This window comes from Eptatretus burgeri, chromosome 11, assembly GCF_056783735.1.
Source record: "Eptatretus burgeri isolate ZD-2024b chromosome 11, Ebu_testis_v1, whole genome shotgun sequence".
Classification (NCBI taxonomy): domain Eukaryota; kingdom Metazoa; phylum Chordata; class Myxini; order Myxiniformes; family Myxinidae; genus Eptatretus; species Eptatretus burgeri.
In genome coordinates this window covers 97,128,610-97,145,582 of record NC_140971.1, presented here as the reverse complement: position 1 = coordinate 97,145,582, position 16,973 = coordinate 97,128,610, and the positions used below count along the sequence as shown (strand labels likewise).

General features: G+C 45.5%; 1 protein-coding gene across 9 annotated transcripts in view; it reads right to left on the bottom strand.

Moving 5' to 3' along the window:
- The window catches only part of LOC147017722 (uncharacterized), an 85,564-nt gene that overhangs the window by 52,045 nt on the left and 16,546 nt on the right, over nt 1-16,973 (bottom strand). For 3 of the 9 annotated variants that reach the window (XM_085847570.1, XM_085847572.1, XM_085847573.1), the window contains exon 1: nt 3,354-4,120. The exons of 1 other annotated variant lie outside the window; for it this stretch is intronic. In XM_085847570.1, the coding sequence (XP_085703696.1) occupies nt 3,354-3,484 (131 nt within the window). In that variant the 5' untranslated portion in view covers nt 3,485-4,120. Of the gene's footprint in view, nt 1-2,898; nt 3,305-3,353; nt 4,121-15,437; nt 15,676-16,973 lie in introns of those variants that run through there. 5 more of the 9 variants (XM_085847571.1, XM_085847575.1, XM_085847574.1 and 2 more) reach the window with 5 other exon arrangements.

Sequence of the window (16,973 nt, the reverse complement as noted above, 5' to 3'; positions counted from 1 at the left end):
AGTACGGTATTCCTGTCCCCACGTTTTTCAGTGCAGCGAGGTATTTTTTTAACTTCACATTTAAAGAGTTATTTTAGAGAGGCATTTGTATTACACGTTTGAATAACGACAATAACATTACCCCTCCCCCCGCCCGGCCTCTCCCGCAGGGAGCGGGTGCTTTCAGTAATGTGTAATTTGTTACATGATGGCTGTGTCAGAAATCTCACCAAAGATAATGGGGAAAACCATCTTCAGGCAAAGTGGAGAGGGCTTCTTCATCCCAATCATTGTTTGTTTGCCACAGGAGAGGAAGTCTGTGAGCCATGAGTGGAGATGGCCTTGGATACCATAGGAAGAGAGTTTGGTGAGCAGGGCAGGGTGCCAGACCGTGTCAAAAGCATGTGATATGTCTAGGGATACGGCTCGGATCTCATGTCCGGCATTGAGGACCTCCATCCCTTGTTGGGAGAGCAGAAGCAGCATATCCAGGGAAGAGTGACCTGGTCTGAAACCAAATTGATGATCGGAAATCAAGCCATTGGAGAAGAGGAAGGATTTAATGTTTAAAGCGATGATGGATTCCATAACCTTGCTGATGATTGGGAGAAGGCTGATTGGTCGGTAGTTGCAGGGATCTGTTTTTGCGCCTTTTTTATGCAGGGTGGGAATGTTTGCTGATTTCCAAGTAGATGGCACATGACCTTGAGCAAATGAGAGGGTGAATAGAACAGAGAGAGGGTGAGCAAGAGCAGAGGAGCAGGTTTTTAGGACACGTGGGCTGATGCCGTCTGGACCGGTTGCAGAATCACAGTCGAGGTTTGACAACAAACTCTCCACCTTGTCAAGAAAAAAGGACACAGAGTCCAGGGACAGTTGGGTGCGACTGGGTAAGTTGGGTACAGAAAGTGATGAGTTTTGGACACATGATTTTAAAGCAAACACCGAGTTTTGGTATTCAGCCTTTTCATGTGGCAGTGTCAGCTGTGCAGCCATTTAAAGTAAGGGAGGAGATGGAGTGGGAACATACACCAGAAACAGACTTAACTAGATGCCACCAGGATTTGGAGGAGAGAGACAGGTTTGAGAGTTCAGACTTGAGCTTAGAAAGATGTTGTTTCCTGGCTCTCCTCAGGGTAGATACACACTTGTTCCGAGCTTTGTGGAAGGAACTGAGATTACCCTCAGTTGGATTTGCCTTCCATGAGGTGAAGGCAAGTTGTTTCAGAACAACTGCCTCGCCACAAGCTTCAGTGTACCATGGGTGGAAGGAAGGGGAGGACAACTGAAGATGAGATGGGATAAATCTGTTTATGAGGGAGAGCAAGTTTCTTAGAAAGAATTCCCAGGATGAGTTGATGTTGGAGAAAGTAGTGATAGGAGACCAGTCTAGAAGTTTAATGGCTGCTGGAAGTCCCTGTCAGTCGGCCTGATTAAAATGCCAGACTCGATGGCACTGAGGGGGTTCTCCAATAACAGCCAGAGAGATGTCCACTTTGACAAGCACGTGGTCAGAAGAAACGATTGGAGCAGAGAAAGAACAGCAGATATTGTCAGGGAAATTTATCAAAATCAGATTCAGAAAAGATAGAGTCCCGCTGGTTGAGATCCGGGTCGGGAAATTGACAGATCGTGTCAGTCGCAATGAGTCACAGAAGTCTTTTGCTGAAGTTCCATGGGAGGTGAGAGAGGTACCCACAACGAGCCAACAAGCATGATGATGGTTGAAGTCACCATATATGAGGAAGTGAGAGTTGGGATGAGAAGACAGAAGTTGGTCCATGTTTTCGGAGAGTGAGATGTAAATGGAGTCATCACCCTTCAAAAATTGTGCAAATAAATTATTGAAATATGAGCTGGTTTTTCGTGTGTTATACGCATCTTTGTTGCGAGTAGAGAGACCCACTTTGTGATGTTTTAAAAGGCGTTGTTTCATCAGCGTTTTCTGAAGCTAATCAACATGACAAACGGGATTGAAGGAGACTCACATTATTGTAAGTGAAGAAGAACATGGACATTTCTGCCCGGTTAGATATTATTGAACATGGGGGTGAAAGAGAAAACACTGTTTGGGCGTTTGTATCACCCCGGTAATGCCCTGGTACGCTGCCTACCCTCCCCTTCCCCTCCCCTCTCATTTCCCCCCTTCCCCTCCCCTCTCGCTGTTAAGCAATTGGTTCTATCCGTCCATTTGTCACTTGTTCCTGGTCCTCGGGACAAACGGTTGGGTAACCCAGGTGTTTCAGTGACCTTTTATGACACCTGTATGGTTTATTCTCAAATGTACCTGTAATCACAGGGAGGGCCAGCAGCAAGGCCGAGAGGTGAACACACTCGTATCTTGGCTGTCTATCCGAGGTTCGAATCCCGACCCGGCTATAAACTGTCATCCCGGTATTTCATAGGCTGGGTGATTCATCAATGTGTGTGTGTGTGTGTGTGTGTGTGTGTGTGTGTGTGTGTGTGTGTGTGTGTGTGTGTGTAGTGATTCATCAATGTGTGTGTGTGTGTGTGTGTGTGTGTAGTGATTCATCAGTGTGTGTGTGCGTGTGTGTGTGTGTGTAGTGATTCATCAATGTGTGTGTGTGTGTGTGTGTGTGTGTGTGTGTGTGTGTGTGTGTGTGTGTGTGTGTGTGTGTGTGTGTGTGTGTGTGTGTGTGTGTGTGTGTGTGTGTGTGTGTGTGGCGATTCATCAATGTGTGTGCTGTCCCTCGGTGTCCTTCATTAAAGGTGAGGTTAAGCAATCGGTTCATGACCGTCCGTCCATCTTATCAGCTTGTGATCGTCAGTTTATGATCGAGGAAGAAGACAAAACACTCGCGGAGTGAAGAAGAAGAGTAAAATAACTAATTAATGTTAAACTCGACATGAAAAGATCAAATTCACTTGATGTTGTGAAAATGACACAATGCGAGGTACCTTCGTTGCGATTTCTTGATAAATAGTTGGATCTTTAAGCCAGTAAAGTCCGGATGAAGTGGAAACATCAGAAGCTGCAGGAAACGTGTCCGACCGTGTCAAAGTTCGCGACGAGGAACCGATTGTGACGGGGAACTCCGCACGGTTATTGTGACGTCATCGTTTACCGTTATTCTTCCTCACATCACCGATTCGCACGTCACTCCGACGGCACAAGTCCTCAAAAACAAGAAAAATCGTGAACAAAGAAAAAGCTTCGAAAAAATCAATGAGCTCGGTTCGTGTGGAGACCTGGAGGCCGCGATGAAGGACATTGTACACACATCTATGGAGGCCGAGTCAGGCGCTAGTCCTAATGACGTCATCAGCGGTTGTGTCCGACTCGATAAAAGACCGCCGAGACCTGGAAACGAGTTAATTCATCATTATTTATTAATTACAGAACATGCACGAACCTTTTGATCATCACCAGTTGGGGAATGGACGAGCAGATTGGGAAAAAACACGTCAAATTACTCTGTGGTACTCTACGTACGTCAAAGTACCCTCCTGAAATTACAAAATAGATTCTAATTAATTTCTCCATGTTAAAGATCCCAGGGTGTCCTTCACCAAGAGAGGCAACTTATCACCGGCATCCTCGTCAAATTGCAAATCCCTGCCCGACCTGCAGGGAAGGCAATGGCAAACTACCCAGTGTCACCTTTATGAAGCAGCCAAGGACCTGCACCTCAGGTCGAGCACACAATAAATATATCAATGGATCTTTTAAAGTTCATTCCCTTCTTTCATTTTGAAATATTTCATCTTTTGAAATATTCTCTCCTCTCTTTAAGGTGTGCGCATCCAGCTTGGATGGTGTTCCTCTATTTCTATCTTTCCTTCTTCCACTTCTTTCATATTTCTCCATTCTGTCACGACCTGTGTGTGTTTCTTCTCCTCACTCGCTCGAATTAGACATTCATCAGTCTGAACCTTCACTCGCACAATCACACTTCATGTTGCCGCGGTTTTTCTGATGTTTTAAGGTTCAAAGCAACCCTGTCCGATGATGTGCTTATTGTGACTCGTTGGAAGAATAACAATAAATCGTGAAGTAATGTAATCTTCGTTTTGGGCGTGGAGAAAGACAGCTTGATTCGAAAATGGACAAATTACCTTTCACACACAATGGTTCGCCGCGTCGCCGAGAATGGATACAAAATGGCTTCCAAAAATGGACACGTCACGCTTCTCACAGGTTCGGTGAGCCAAGCACGATGGATACAAAATGGCTTCCAAAAATGGACACGTCACGCATCTCACAGGTTCAGTGAGCCAAGCACGATGGATACAAAATGGCTTCCAAAAACGGACACGGCACGCTTCTCACAGGTTCGGTGAGCCAAGCACGATGGATACAAAATGGCTTCCAAAAATGGACACGTCACGCTTCTCACAGGTTCAGTGAGCCAAGCACGATGGATACAAAATGGCTTCCAAAAACGGACACGGCACGCTTCTCACAGGTTCGGTGAGCCAAGAACGATGGATACAAAATGGCTTCCAAAAATGGACACGGCACGCTTCTCACAGGTTCAGTGAGCCAAGCACGACGGATACAAAATGGCTTCCAAAAATGGACACGGCACGCTTCTCACAGGTTCGGTGAGCCAAGCACGATGGATACAAAATGGCTTCCAAAAATGGACACGTCACGCATCTCACAGGTTCAGTGAGCCAAGCATGATGGATACAAAATGGCTCCCAATAATGGACACGTCACGCTTCTCCAATAACAGCCAGAAAGATGTCGATTTTGACAATCACGTGGTCAGAAGAAATGACTGGAGCAGAAGAAGAACAGCAGATATTTTCAAGGAAAAATATCAAAATCAGATTCAGGAGAGATAGAGGACCGTTGGTTGAGATCCGGAGCGGAGAGTTGATTGATCGTGTCAGTCCCAATGAGTCACAGAAGTCTTTTTCTGAAATTTCATGGCAGGTGAGGGAGGTATCCACACCCAGCCAACTGGCATGATGACAGTTGAAGTCACCACCTATTGTTACGAATTTGGAAGCCTTGCGCACACAGACAGACAGCCGTCCCCGTAGCTTAGTTATTTCGATAAGTATGTGTATATAGTTGAAATCCATCCCCTATGTCTAATGGGAATTAAGTGTACATGCGCTGCGAAGTTATTTTATAGATAGGATTTTTACATCAACAACGATAATGACAACAACACACCTACACCTTCGCTCCATCCTGACACTCTGCCCTCGGCATTGTCCGCACTCTTTGCGCCCCAACGAAGCGTTTCGTTTTAGCCTGGCGCCAAATGAGAGAATGCGTCATTTTTCAGCCAATGGGTGCAGAGCAGGCTCCAAGAGAAGCAAAGCCTCTTCGGGGGGCGGGGAATCAAGACGCCACGACACGCCCCCCCCCCCCCGACCAATGATGGAGAGACGACGGATTTCCCCGGCGAATGAGGTGTGCAGAGGGGTGAGACACGTCCCCCCCAACCCCGACGACATGGAGGGAAGAAATAAATGGGACGGCGCGGTTCGCTGGTTCTTCTGGTCTCGTCCTGTCGCCGGCGTCTGCTCTCGTCTCGTCGCTGGCTTTGGTCTCCCCGCGTGCGGGAGCCGACGCTGCCCTCCGTACTCGGTGCTTGCAGTGGCATTGAGTTGCGGGTTCGAGTCCCGCCAATCCAGGACGTCAAAGACCGCACGAGGCAGCAAGGTCCGAGATATCTCTGGTCTCCAGCTCACCTGTCCTCAAGCTGGAAGCCTCAAATAAAGACCATCGGGGTCTGTTTCTTTTGGGTATTTGTGTGCGTGTGTGTGTCTGTGGGCCCAGTCTATAAGTAGGAATTGTTAAGTGCCTTGTACATACTTGCATTGCTTCGTCGTGATAACTCTGCCCTTACATGTTTCCCTAGTTCCCCCGATTATGATTAATAAATACCCCTATTGTTGAATGTTTCAGCTCGTCCTTGTCCTTTCCTTCATTGGTTAAGCACGTGCGTGTTGGGTGATTAAAAAGGCCGGTGCTGCCGTAGTTGTGCATTTGGATCGACGGGACATCGGTAACCATCCGCTCGGGTCACGCACGGGTCGAGCACGAAACGGCTCATCCCGTTCGAGCTCCGTCGAGGGTGTGAATTCCTCGGTAACTCGCCACGTGGGCCTCAACATATTTTGAAGTTTGACAAATAATCCTGTCCCACGCGGCTGACTTATTGACGATTCACAGTCCTGTAAGGGACCTGTACCTTCGGAGTTATCGGAAAGGTACGATCTAGATTTCGGGTGTTCGGTGGAGCCGACTCTACTGCTCCATCTAGCAGTCGTTTATCGCCACCGAACCCGGCCCACAACAATATTAGGAAGAGAGAGTTGGGATGAGAAGATAGAAGTTGGTCCATGTTTTCGGAGAGTGAGATGTAAATGGAGTCATCACCCTTCAAAAATCGTGCAAATAAATTATTGAAATATGGGCTGGTTTTTCGTGTGTTATTCGCATCTTTGTTGCAAGTAGAGAGACCTGCTATGCGCGAACTATCGGGTGGCAGTCCAACTTCCGGTCTTTGTCGGGAAGCTACTACAATGTACATTCAAAAATACTTCTTAAACTTTCTTTTTTAAATTACAGCGATGGACACGTGTACGGTGGAGTAAGTGGTTAAGCGAACATTGGCCACAACGGAGCAAGTCATCAGGCTGTCAGATGCGACAAAGCTGCAGGCCAACTCTGCCCTGTGGCATGCACATCGCCGTAGCCGCATAACTGCCAGCATCGCTCATACCGTGCTCAAATGTAGAGATCCGAAAACTGCCATGAACCAAATCATGAAGCACGATGCAACAGATATTTCTTGTGTGCCGCCTGTGAAATGGGGTATTGACAACGAAGCAACAGCCAGACACTAGTACGGTGCTTACATGTGCCAAATCCATGACAACTTTAAGGTTGAGGAGGCAGGCTTAGTGATCGACGGTAGTTTTCCATTCATAGCTGGGTCACCGGACGGGATTAGTGGATGTACACATGCCATGGAACTTCAGTAATTGAAATCAAATGTCCGTTCAAGTACAGGAGCGACTCGCCAGTCGACCCGAGCGCCATAGGCGATCAACAGAACTGTTTGGATAGCTTCGGTAACTTGAAAAACACCCACAAATATTATACCCAGGTACAAACACAGATGATGGTTTGTAAGTGTGCAAAGTGCGACTTCATTGTATGGACACCACAAGCCATGGTAATATGCACCGTACTTAGAGACGCGACATTCTGTGACATGTGTACCGGAAGTCGGAATGCCACCCGGCGAACAACTTCCGGATTGTGTGACGTCACGGCGATTGCTCGTATTTTGAACACGAATCACAATGTGAATAGGAAGACAAGTTTCTCGTTTTACTGTGTGTACTTTGGCTCTGAATTTGTCCTGATCGCGCATGCGCAGGGAGGAATGAGATATTTTTACTCTGTCCACCTTGATGACAAGTCAAACAAAATAGAAAATCATTCCAAGCAGGAAAATTACTGTTTAATGACGTCATAAAGGACACAAACAAGAGGCACGAATAACTAATGTGACGTGTTCGATCGGGTGATGTAATAGACGCTGGGTAAAACGGTGGTAAACCCGGATTTTTTTTATACACCTTTAAACCTCCACAAACATTTAAACACTCAAACACAAATCACACGTGGCAATTTTCAACCCCCAATTTAGGTTAGCATCAGTGGAATGTTCTGGATGCCGATCTGATAACCCACCAACTCTAAACCAAACATCGTTTAACATCCACCAACGACCGGTATTGGTTGAGTCTTCCAGATTAATGTCTGCAGATGGACAGCACACGCAATGATACCTCGCCACACGTGCAAAACACCAGGACGGCAGTTTATATCTGGGTCGAGATTCAAACCCCGGCAAGACAGCCCAGACGTGAGCGTACCAAGCTCAAGACGAATCATCGGTACCTTTTGTAAGTTGTTAAAACTTCACAAAAGGGTTTCTTCGTTTGAGCTTTAAATCAATTTGTTCCTCTTCATAATGAAGACCTAAAGTCTGACGATGTCATCTTCTGAAATGGCGGAAACATCTGATCATCCATCCATTTGTCACTTGTTCCTGGTCCTCGGGACAAACAGTTGGGTCACCCAGGTATTTCAGTGACCTTTTATGACACCTGTATGGTTTATTCTCAAATGTACCTGTAATCACAGGGAGGGCCAGCAGCAAGGCCGAGAGGTGAACACACTCGCCTCTTGGCTGTCTTAGTGGGGGGGGGGGGGCAAGTGGTCCGAGACAATGGGCCCGTAGGACCTTCATGATGAGAAGTTTCCACCTCTTTAGATATGTTCTACATACGTCTAGGAACAGGAAAATTGATGTTGCCAATTTTGGAGCTGTCAAATGGCGGCATTTTGAATAACAAAATGGCTGCCATTTCTCACAGGTTCGGTGAGCCACGCACGATGGATACAAAATGGCTTCCAATAAATAATGGACACGTCACGGTTCTCACAGGTTTAAGAAGTATTTTTAAGTATTTTTGAATGTACATTGTAGTTGCTTCCAGACAAAGACCGGAAGTTGGACTGCCACCCGATAGTTCACGCATAGCAGGTCTCTCTACTTGCAACAAAGATGCAACAAACATTTTGAATAACAAAATGGCTGCCATGATCATGCTTTTTTTCTTCAATGAATACAATTATTGCCCATATTTTAAAAATAATATCAACATTTTATCCCATAATATGAGTGAACATGAATAGGAGAGACATTATGATTTATTGTATGCGTATTTAAAATAATTATGAGGTCATTTTTAATTTCAAAATGGCCGACATTTGAAATGAGCTGTTTATTTATTTGAATATTCTTCTAAATCCATTGAAATAAGAGTATTTTTTTTCTTATTTCTAAGAAACTTTGGGACGCTACTTCGAACAGACAATAATATATTAAATAAATTGGCCCTTTTGAGTATCCGTAACAAATAATTAGCTATAGAGGGCAGCATCTGGGTTACCTGCTGCCTCTACGACATCCAAAAGCACGTGGCATTGGACAGAAGTTTCTGCTGTATTGTCGTGCAAAGTGATCAAAGTATATATTGTTACTAAGGTAAATTTAAGTGACAGTACTTGTTTTTAATTGTGCTTACATGTCCAGAAAGCTTTGAAAATATATCAGCAAAAAATTGAAAGAAAGGCTTTTATGAGAAGCTAATGAATTAATGTGGAAAGCTCATCACCCATAGGCCTATATCATCCATTATAACCATTGGCCACGTTGTAACAATAGACTGAAATATATAAACATAAAATGTCTGTACATATCTTCCCTCAATAGTATTCTAAACAAATTGTATTTTTATAAAATACGGCAACAACGCCAACAAAGTGTCAACAATGCAACAAATTGGTAATTACGGAAAGCCGTATGGGATACTCTGGATAACTTTTTAATTAAAATATATCACTATTAAAACACAGTATGCCAACATGGAGAAATACTTCCAATCACTGACCCACATAACCACACATGGACACAAAAACACTACCCCAGTACACATATTATGGATTTATGCTTGTTTGTTTTTTCCAGTGAACTGACGACCCATCTTGGACAGAAAGCGTGTTGTAGTTGCATGGCGTGACAGAGCAGAAAGTTCACATAGGAGCGTTGACTTATTAAGTAGTTCCCAAGAAGAGGCAGATACCAAGCTCATGCTACATACTGTTGATGCCACCAACAACGGTGCTACCTCATTGAGAATCTATTCTCCTGATATGGATGTCTTGGTTCTAGCAATTAGGTGCTATCCAAATCTTGCAGCAGATACTATTATGGTAACTGGTGCAGGAAACAACCAGAGAGTAATCAAACTTGGACCAATACATAAAACTTTGGGGCCATCAAAAGCAGCAGCACTTCCTGGATTCTATGCATTCTCCGGGGCAGATATTACCGGAAAGTTTGCAGGTAAAGGCAAGATAACATGCTGGAAGGTTTTAGATCATTTGGATGACAACCATGACATCGTTGTAGCATTGTCCCAAGTTGGTGCGACAGGCACTGTCTCAGAAGCAACAAGTGCTGCTCTTGAAGCTTACGTATGTCAGCTCTATCTTCCGAGAACAACAAAAATAACAAACGTTGCAGATGCAAGATGGTGGCTCTTTAAGCAGAAACAAGCCCAAGCAGAGAATATTCCCACAACTAAAGCTTCACTCACACATGCCATTGCCCGAGCACATTATCAAGCCATGATATGGTATAATGACATTGTTGCATTCCCTGAAATACCATCCCCAGAGAACTATGGCTGGAACTTGGTCGATGGAATTTTCACACCAGTGATGACACATTTGCCTCCAGTTCCAGATGCCGTCACACAGTCAGTTAAATGCGGATGTGATCGGACCCGGTGTTCCAATATCGCACGTAATTTGAACAAAATATTACTTACATTGATTTTGAAGTGTTAACAACAATGAAAACCGATCATTTTGCTTTCAAAATTGAGGTAAAATACTTTCAATGAAACAAACCAAGCGAAAAATAGTGGCAAAACATCGGCCATTTTGAAATCCAAGATGGCTGCAGTCTGTCGCACTTCCAAAAATGGCAACATGCATTTTCATGTACTTTGGTACCCACAGTAGATAATGAATGAAAATAGGTGGCACCTTCTCATCATGAAAATCCCACAGGTGTCCACTTGCCCCCCCCCCCACCACGCCACTATCTAGACGAGGTTCGAATCCCGACCAAGCTATAAACTGTCAACCTGGTATTTCACAGGCACGGTGATTCATCAATTCCCGGTGTGTGACCCGCTTAGAATAGGTACACCGTATCCCTGCGTGTCGTAAGAGGCGGCTGAAAGGGTTGGCGTCAGGAAGGGCATCCGGCCATAAAAAAAAACATCGCCTCAAAAGGAAACCATGATGAGTACAACTGATGGGCAGGGTACAGCCCGAAGTACCGCGTGGGGGTCCTCGCCCCCTCTCGTTAAAACTCAAGGTGGGGAACCCGATCGAAGCAAGGGAGGAAATTTTTCCATTTATGATGACCAATCGTCTGATGCCCCACGTGGAGATCGGTTTCTGAGGTTTGGTACATGGAATGTAGGGACAATGACAGGGAGATCTGGAGAAGTGGTTGAAACATTGGTCAGAAGAAGAGTGGACATACGTTGTGTGCAGGAGACACGATGGAAGGGAAGTGGTGTGAGAATGGTGAAGGGGAGGCAGGGGCAGAAGTACAAGTTTATGTGGCAAGGGTGCCCGGAAGGCATGCATGGTGTTGGTGTCATGTTTTCTGAGGAGTTTGGAGACAGTGCAGTGAGTTAGTGTTACCAGAGTGAGTGAAAGGTTGATGATGGTGAGAATCGTGATCGGAAAGCTCTTGGTGAACGTCATCTCGGGATATGCCCCGTAGGACGGTTGAAGCGATGAAGAGAAGAACATGTTCTGGTGTACGATAGAGAAGTTGATGGAAAATGTGAAAGATGATGAAATTGTTGTGGTTGGAGGAGACTTGAATGGACGTGTGGGAAGGATTCCAGATGGTTTTGAGGGAGTCCATGGGAGTTATGGATATGGTGTGAGAAATGGAGAAGGTGAAAGGATCTTGAAGTTTGCTGATGGAGCTGATTTGTTGATTTGTAATACTCAATTCGAGAAAGCAGATAATGAGCTTATTACATACATGTCAGGTGGGTCGACGACAACCATTGACTACCTGATGGTGCGTCAGCGAGATAGGGGAAACCTCCGGGACACAAAGGTGATCCCAGGGGAGGAGACTGTTTCACAGCACCACCTGGTTGTCTGCGATATAAGGGTGAAAGGTGAGAGGAGAATTCAGCGGGTGAAGTACCAACCGAGGATGAAGGTGTGGAGGTTGAAAGAGGCGACAGTGAAGGAAGCATTAAGAGAGAGGCTGAGTATGGTTGAGGATGATGTGGTTGAGCTTGAAAGTGGTTGGATGTCAATGAAAGATAGTCTATTGGGAGCCGTTGGTGAGGTATGTGGATGGACAAAAGGACCACCGAGGCACTCGGAAAAATGGTGGTGGGGTGATGAAGTTGGAAAGACGATTGAACAGAAGAGGAAGGAGTTCAAGGAATGGCAAAAGACGAAGGGTACGGTGGAAGAAGAGGCAGTACATGAAAGTTATAAGGAAGCCAAGAAGGCTGCAAAGAAAGAGGTTGCAAAAGCGCAGGAGGCCCATAGGAAAATGTTCGGAGAACGCTTGGATTTGGAGGAGGGTAAGAGAGCGGTATTCAGGATTGCAAAGCAGATAGCGAGAGAGAGATTTGATGTGACGGGGGTGAGTTGCTTGAAGGATGAAGTGGGACAAATCGTTGTGGACTCAGATGGAATTAAAGGAATATGGAAAAGATATATGGAAAGGCTGTTGAATGTAGAAAATGAATGGGAGAGCAACATCGAGAGTAACCCAGTTTTAGGACCAGCAGAGAAGATAACTGAGAAGGAAGTTGAGGAAGCTATAAGAGCAATGAAGAGTAGAAAAGCAGGAGGGCCGACGGGAGTTGTGGGAGATATGTTGAAGGCAGCGGGAAGTTGGGGTGTGAAGAGAATGACAGAGATCTGTAATCTGGCTCCTATAGAGCAATAAACTGTGGCTCCTATAGAGCAATAAAGTTATTGGAGCATGGAATGAAGGTATTGGAAAGGGTGTTGGAGAAGAGGATAAGGAAGAAGGTAAAGATTGACGAAATGCAGTTTGGATTTATGCCAGGAAGAGGAAAGACAGATGTGATTTTTTATTGTAAGGCAGTTGCAGGAGGAGTACATGGAGAAGAGGAAGAAGTTGTTTTTTGGGTTTGTTGATCTGGAGAAAGCATTTGATAGGGTTCCACGTGAAGTTATGACATGGGCATTGAGGAAGTTTGGAGTGGAGGAATGGTTGATCAGAGTAGTGATGGCCATGTACGAGAGAGCACGCACAGCTGTAAGGACGAAGGACGGGAACAGTGGTGAGTTTGAGGTGAGGGACGGAGTGCACCAGGGGTCGGTACCAAGTCCACTTCTATTTGTAGTTGTGATGGAGGTGCTGGCTCGGAGGGTAAAGGAGGGTTTACCGTGGGAGCTGCTGTATGCAGATGATCTGGTGTTGATTGCAGAGAGTATCCGAAGATGAACAAGTGGAAGGAATGTATGGAGGCAAAAGGTTTGAAGGTGAATATCGGAAAGACGAAGGTGATGGCAAGTGGTAAAGCATGTGGTGAGGTGGAAAGGACTGGGAAGTGGCCATGTGCTGTGTGCAGGAAGGGTGTCGGAGTGAACTCCGTTCAGTGTACAATGTGTGCTGAATGGGTTCATCGAAAATGTAGTGGTGTGAGAGGGTCATTAACCAGTGTGGCAGCTACATTCAAGTGTAAGGTGTGCATCGAGGGAGCAGCAGATGAAGGAATTGTTGAGTTGGATCTTGGAGATGGTGTGAAGCTGGAAGGGGTGAAAACATTTTGCTATCTCGGAGACATGCTGAATGGAGAAGGTGGATCAGACTCTTCGACGGTTGCTCGAGTGAGATGTGCATGGAAGAAGTTTCGGGAACTGAGTGGCGTGCTGACAAAGAGGGGAGTGTCGTTGAAGCTGAAGGGAAAGGTGTCTGCTACATGTGTGAGGAGTACGATGATTTATGGGAGTGAGACATGGGTACTGAACATGGAGCAGCAACAAAGGCTGGAAAGGGTGGAAATGCGAATGGTTCGGTGGATGTGTGGAGTATCGTTGAGAGAGAGGAAGACAAATGATGACTTGCGGAAGATGATGGGAATAGAGTCTGTGATGGAGGTTGTGAAGAGAAACAGGTTGAGATGGTTGGGTCATGTGTTGAGGAAGGATGAAAGTGACTGGGTGAGAGGAGTGTTGGAAATGAGTGTAGTCGGAAGTAGAGGACGGGGAAGACCGAGAAAAACTTGGCTAAATGTGGTGGAAGAGGAAATGTGGGCAAGGGGATTAAGAAGGGGAGATGCAGAAAACAGGGTAAAGTGGAGAAGATTGTCATGGGGCCCGCAAGGCTAACCGCCGCTTTAGCCGGGAAAATGGTCTTTAAATGCTTGTGTGTGTGTGTGTGTGTGTGTGTGTGTGTGTGTGTGTGTGTGTGTGTGTGTATGTGTGTGTGTGTGTGTGTGTATGTGTGTGTATGTGTGTGTTTGTATGTGTGTGTGTGTGTGTGTGTGTATGTGTGTGTTTGTGTGTGTGTGTGTGTGTGTGTGTGTGTGTGTGTGTGTGTGTGTGTGTGTGTATGTGTGTGTGTGTAGTGATTCATCAATGTGTGTGTGTGTGTGTGTGTGTAGTGATTCATCTGTGTGTGTGTGTGTGTGTGTGTGTGTGTGTGTGTGTGTGTGTGTGTGTGTGTGTGTGTAGTGATTCATCAATTTGTGTGTGTGTGTGTGTGTGTGTGTGTGTGTAGTGATTCATCAGTGTGTGTGTGTGTGTGTGTGTGTGTGTGTGTGTGTGTGTGTGTGTGTGTGTGTGTGTGTGTGTGTGTGTGTGTGTAGTGATTCATCAGTGTGTGTGTGTGTGTGTGTGTGTGTGTAGTGATTCATCAGTGTGTGTGTGTGTGTGTGTGTGTGTGTGTAGTGATTCATCAATGTGTGTGTGTGTGTGTGTGTGTGTGTGTGTGTGTGTGTGTGTGTGTGTGTGTGTGTGTGTGTGTGTGTGTGTGTGTGTGTGTGTAGTGATTCATCAGTGTGTGTGTGTGTGTGTGTGTGTGTGTGTGTGTGTGTGTGTGTGTGTGTGTGTGTGTGTGTGTGTGTGTGTGTGTGTGTGTAGTGATTCAATGTGTGCGTGTGCGTGTGCGGTGATTCATCAATGTGTGTGCCATCCCTCGGTGTCCTTCGTTCAATGTGAGGTTAATCAATCGGGTCATGACCGTCCGTCCATCTTATCAGCTTGTGATCGTCAGTTTATGATCGAGGAAGAAGACAAAACACTCGCGGAGTGAAGAAGAAGAGTAAAATAACTAATTAATGTTAAACTCGACATGAAAAGATCAAATTCACTTGATGTTGTGAAAATGACACAATGCGAGGTACCTTCGTTGCGATTTCTTGATAAATAGTTGGATCTTTAAGCCAGTAAAGTCCGGATGAAGTGGAAACATCAGAAGCTGCAGGAAACGTGTCGGACCGTGTCGAAGTTCGCGACGAGGAACCGATTGTGACGGGGAACTCCGCACGGTTGTGACGTCATCGTTTACCGTTATTCTTCCTCACGTCACCGATTCGCACGTCACTCCGACGGCACAAGTCCTCAAAAACAAGAAAAATCGTGAACAAAGAAAAAGCTTCGAAGAAATTAATGAGCTCGGTTCGTGTGGAGACCTGGAGGCCGCGATGACGGACATTGCACACACATCCATGGAGGCCTAGTCAGGCGCTAGTCCTAATGACGTCATCAGCGGTTGTGTCCGACTCGATAAAAGACCGCCAAGACCTGGAAACGAGTTAATTCATCATTATTTATTAATTACAGAACATGCACGAACCTTTTGATCATCACCAGTTGGGGAATGGACGAGCAGATTGGGAAAAAACACGTCAAACTACTCTGTGGTACTCTACGTACGTCAAAGTACCCTCCTGAAATTACAAAATAGATTCTAATTAATTTCTCCATGTTAAAGATCCCAGGGTGTCCTTCACCAAGAGAGGCAACTTATCACCGGCATCCTCGTCAAATTACAAATCCCTGCCCGACCTGCAGGGAAGGCAATGGCAAACTATCCAGTGTCAACCCTATCAAGCAGCCAAGGACCTGCACTCAGGTCGAGCACACAATAAATATATCAATGGATCTTTTAAAGTTCATTCCCTTCTTTCATTCTAAATAAGAACAGAGTTCAATTTGTTCGACCACTTTATTAGCGTGGAACGACAATAATCAAACAAGTATTGAACAGGTTGAAACACCCACAACATCCCTGGCTCCGGCTCAGGCTGCGCATGCGCACTGGCACAGGGGACCGTCGATATGTGGAATTACCGTAAAGTACAATGTTCTCTACATTCCCATAATTATCTTTTGAAATATTCTCTCCTCTCTTTAAGGTGTGCGCATCCAGCTTGGATGGTGTTCCTCCATTTCTATCTTTCCTTCTTCCACTTCTTTCATATTTCTCCATTCTGTCACGACCTGTGTGTGTTTCTTCTCCTCACTCGCTCGAATTGGACATTCATCAGTCTGAACCTTCACTCGCACAATCACACTTCATGTTGCCGCGGTTTTTCTGATGTTTTAAGGTTCAAAGCAACCCTGTCCGATGATGTGCTTATTGTGACTCGTTGGAAGAATAACAATAAATCGTGAAGTAATATAATCTTCGTTTTGGGCGCGGAGAAAGACAGCTTGATTCGAAAATGGACAAATTTCCTTTCACACATAATAGTTCGGCGCGTCGTCCAGAATGGATACAAAATGGCTTCCAAAAATGGACAAGTCACGCTTCTCACAGGTTCAGTGAGCCAAGCACGATGGATACAAAATGGCTTCCAAAAATGGACACGTCACGCTTCTCACAGGTTCAGTGAGCCAAGCAGGATGGATACAAAATGGCTCCCAAAAATGGACACGTCACGCTTCTCACAGGTTCAGTGAGCCAAGCACGATGGATACAAAATGGCTCCCAATAATGGACACATCACGCATCTCACAGGTTCAGTGAGCCAAGCACGATGGATACAAAACGGCTCCCAATAATGGACACGTCACGCATCTCACAGGTTCAGTGAGCCAAGCACGATGGATACAAAATGGCTCCCAAGAATGGACACGTCACGCATCTCACAGGTTCAGTGAGCCAAGCACGATGGATACAAAATGGCTCCCAATAATGGACACGTCACGCTTCTCCAATAAGAGCCAGAAAGATGTCGATTTTGACAATCACGTGGTCAGAAGAAATGACTGGAGCAGAAGAAGAACAGCAGATATTTTCAACAGAAATATCTGGAAATTCCCTTTCAACAGAAAGGGAATTTCAACATTTTCAAGAAGAAGAACAGCAGAGGACCGTTGGTTGAGA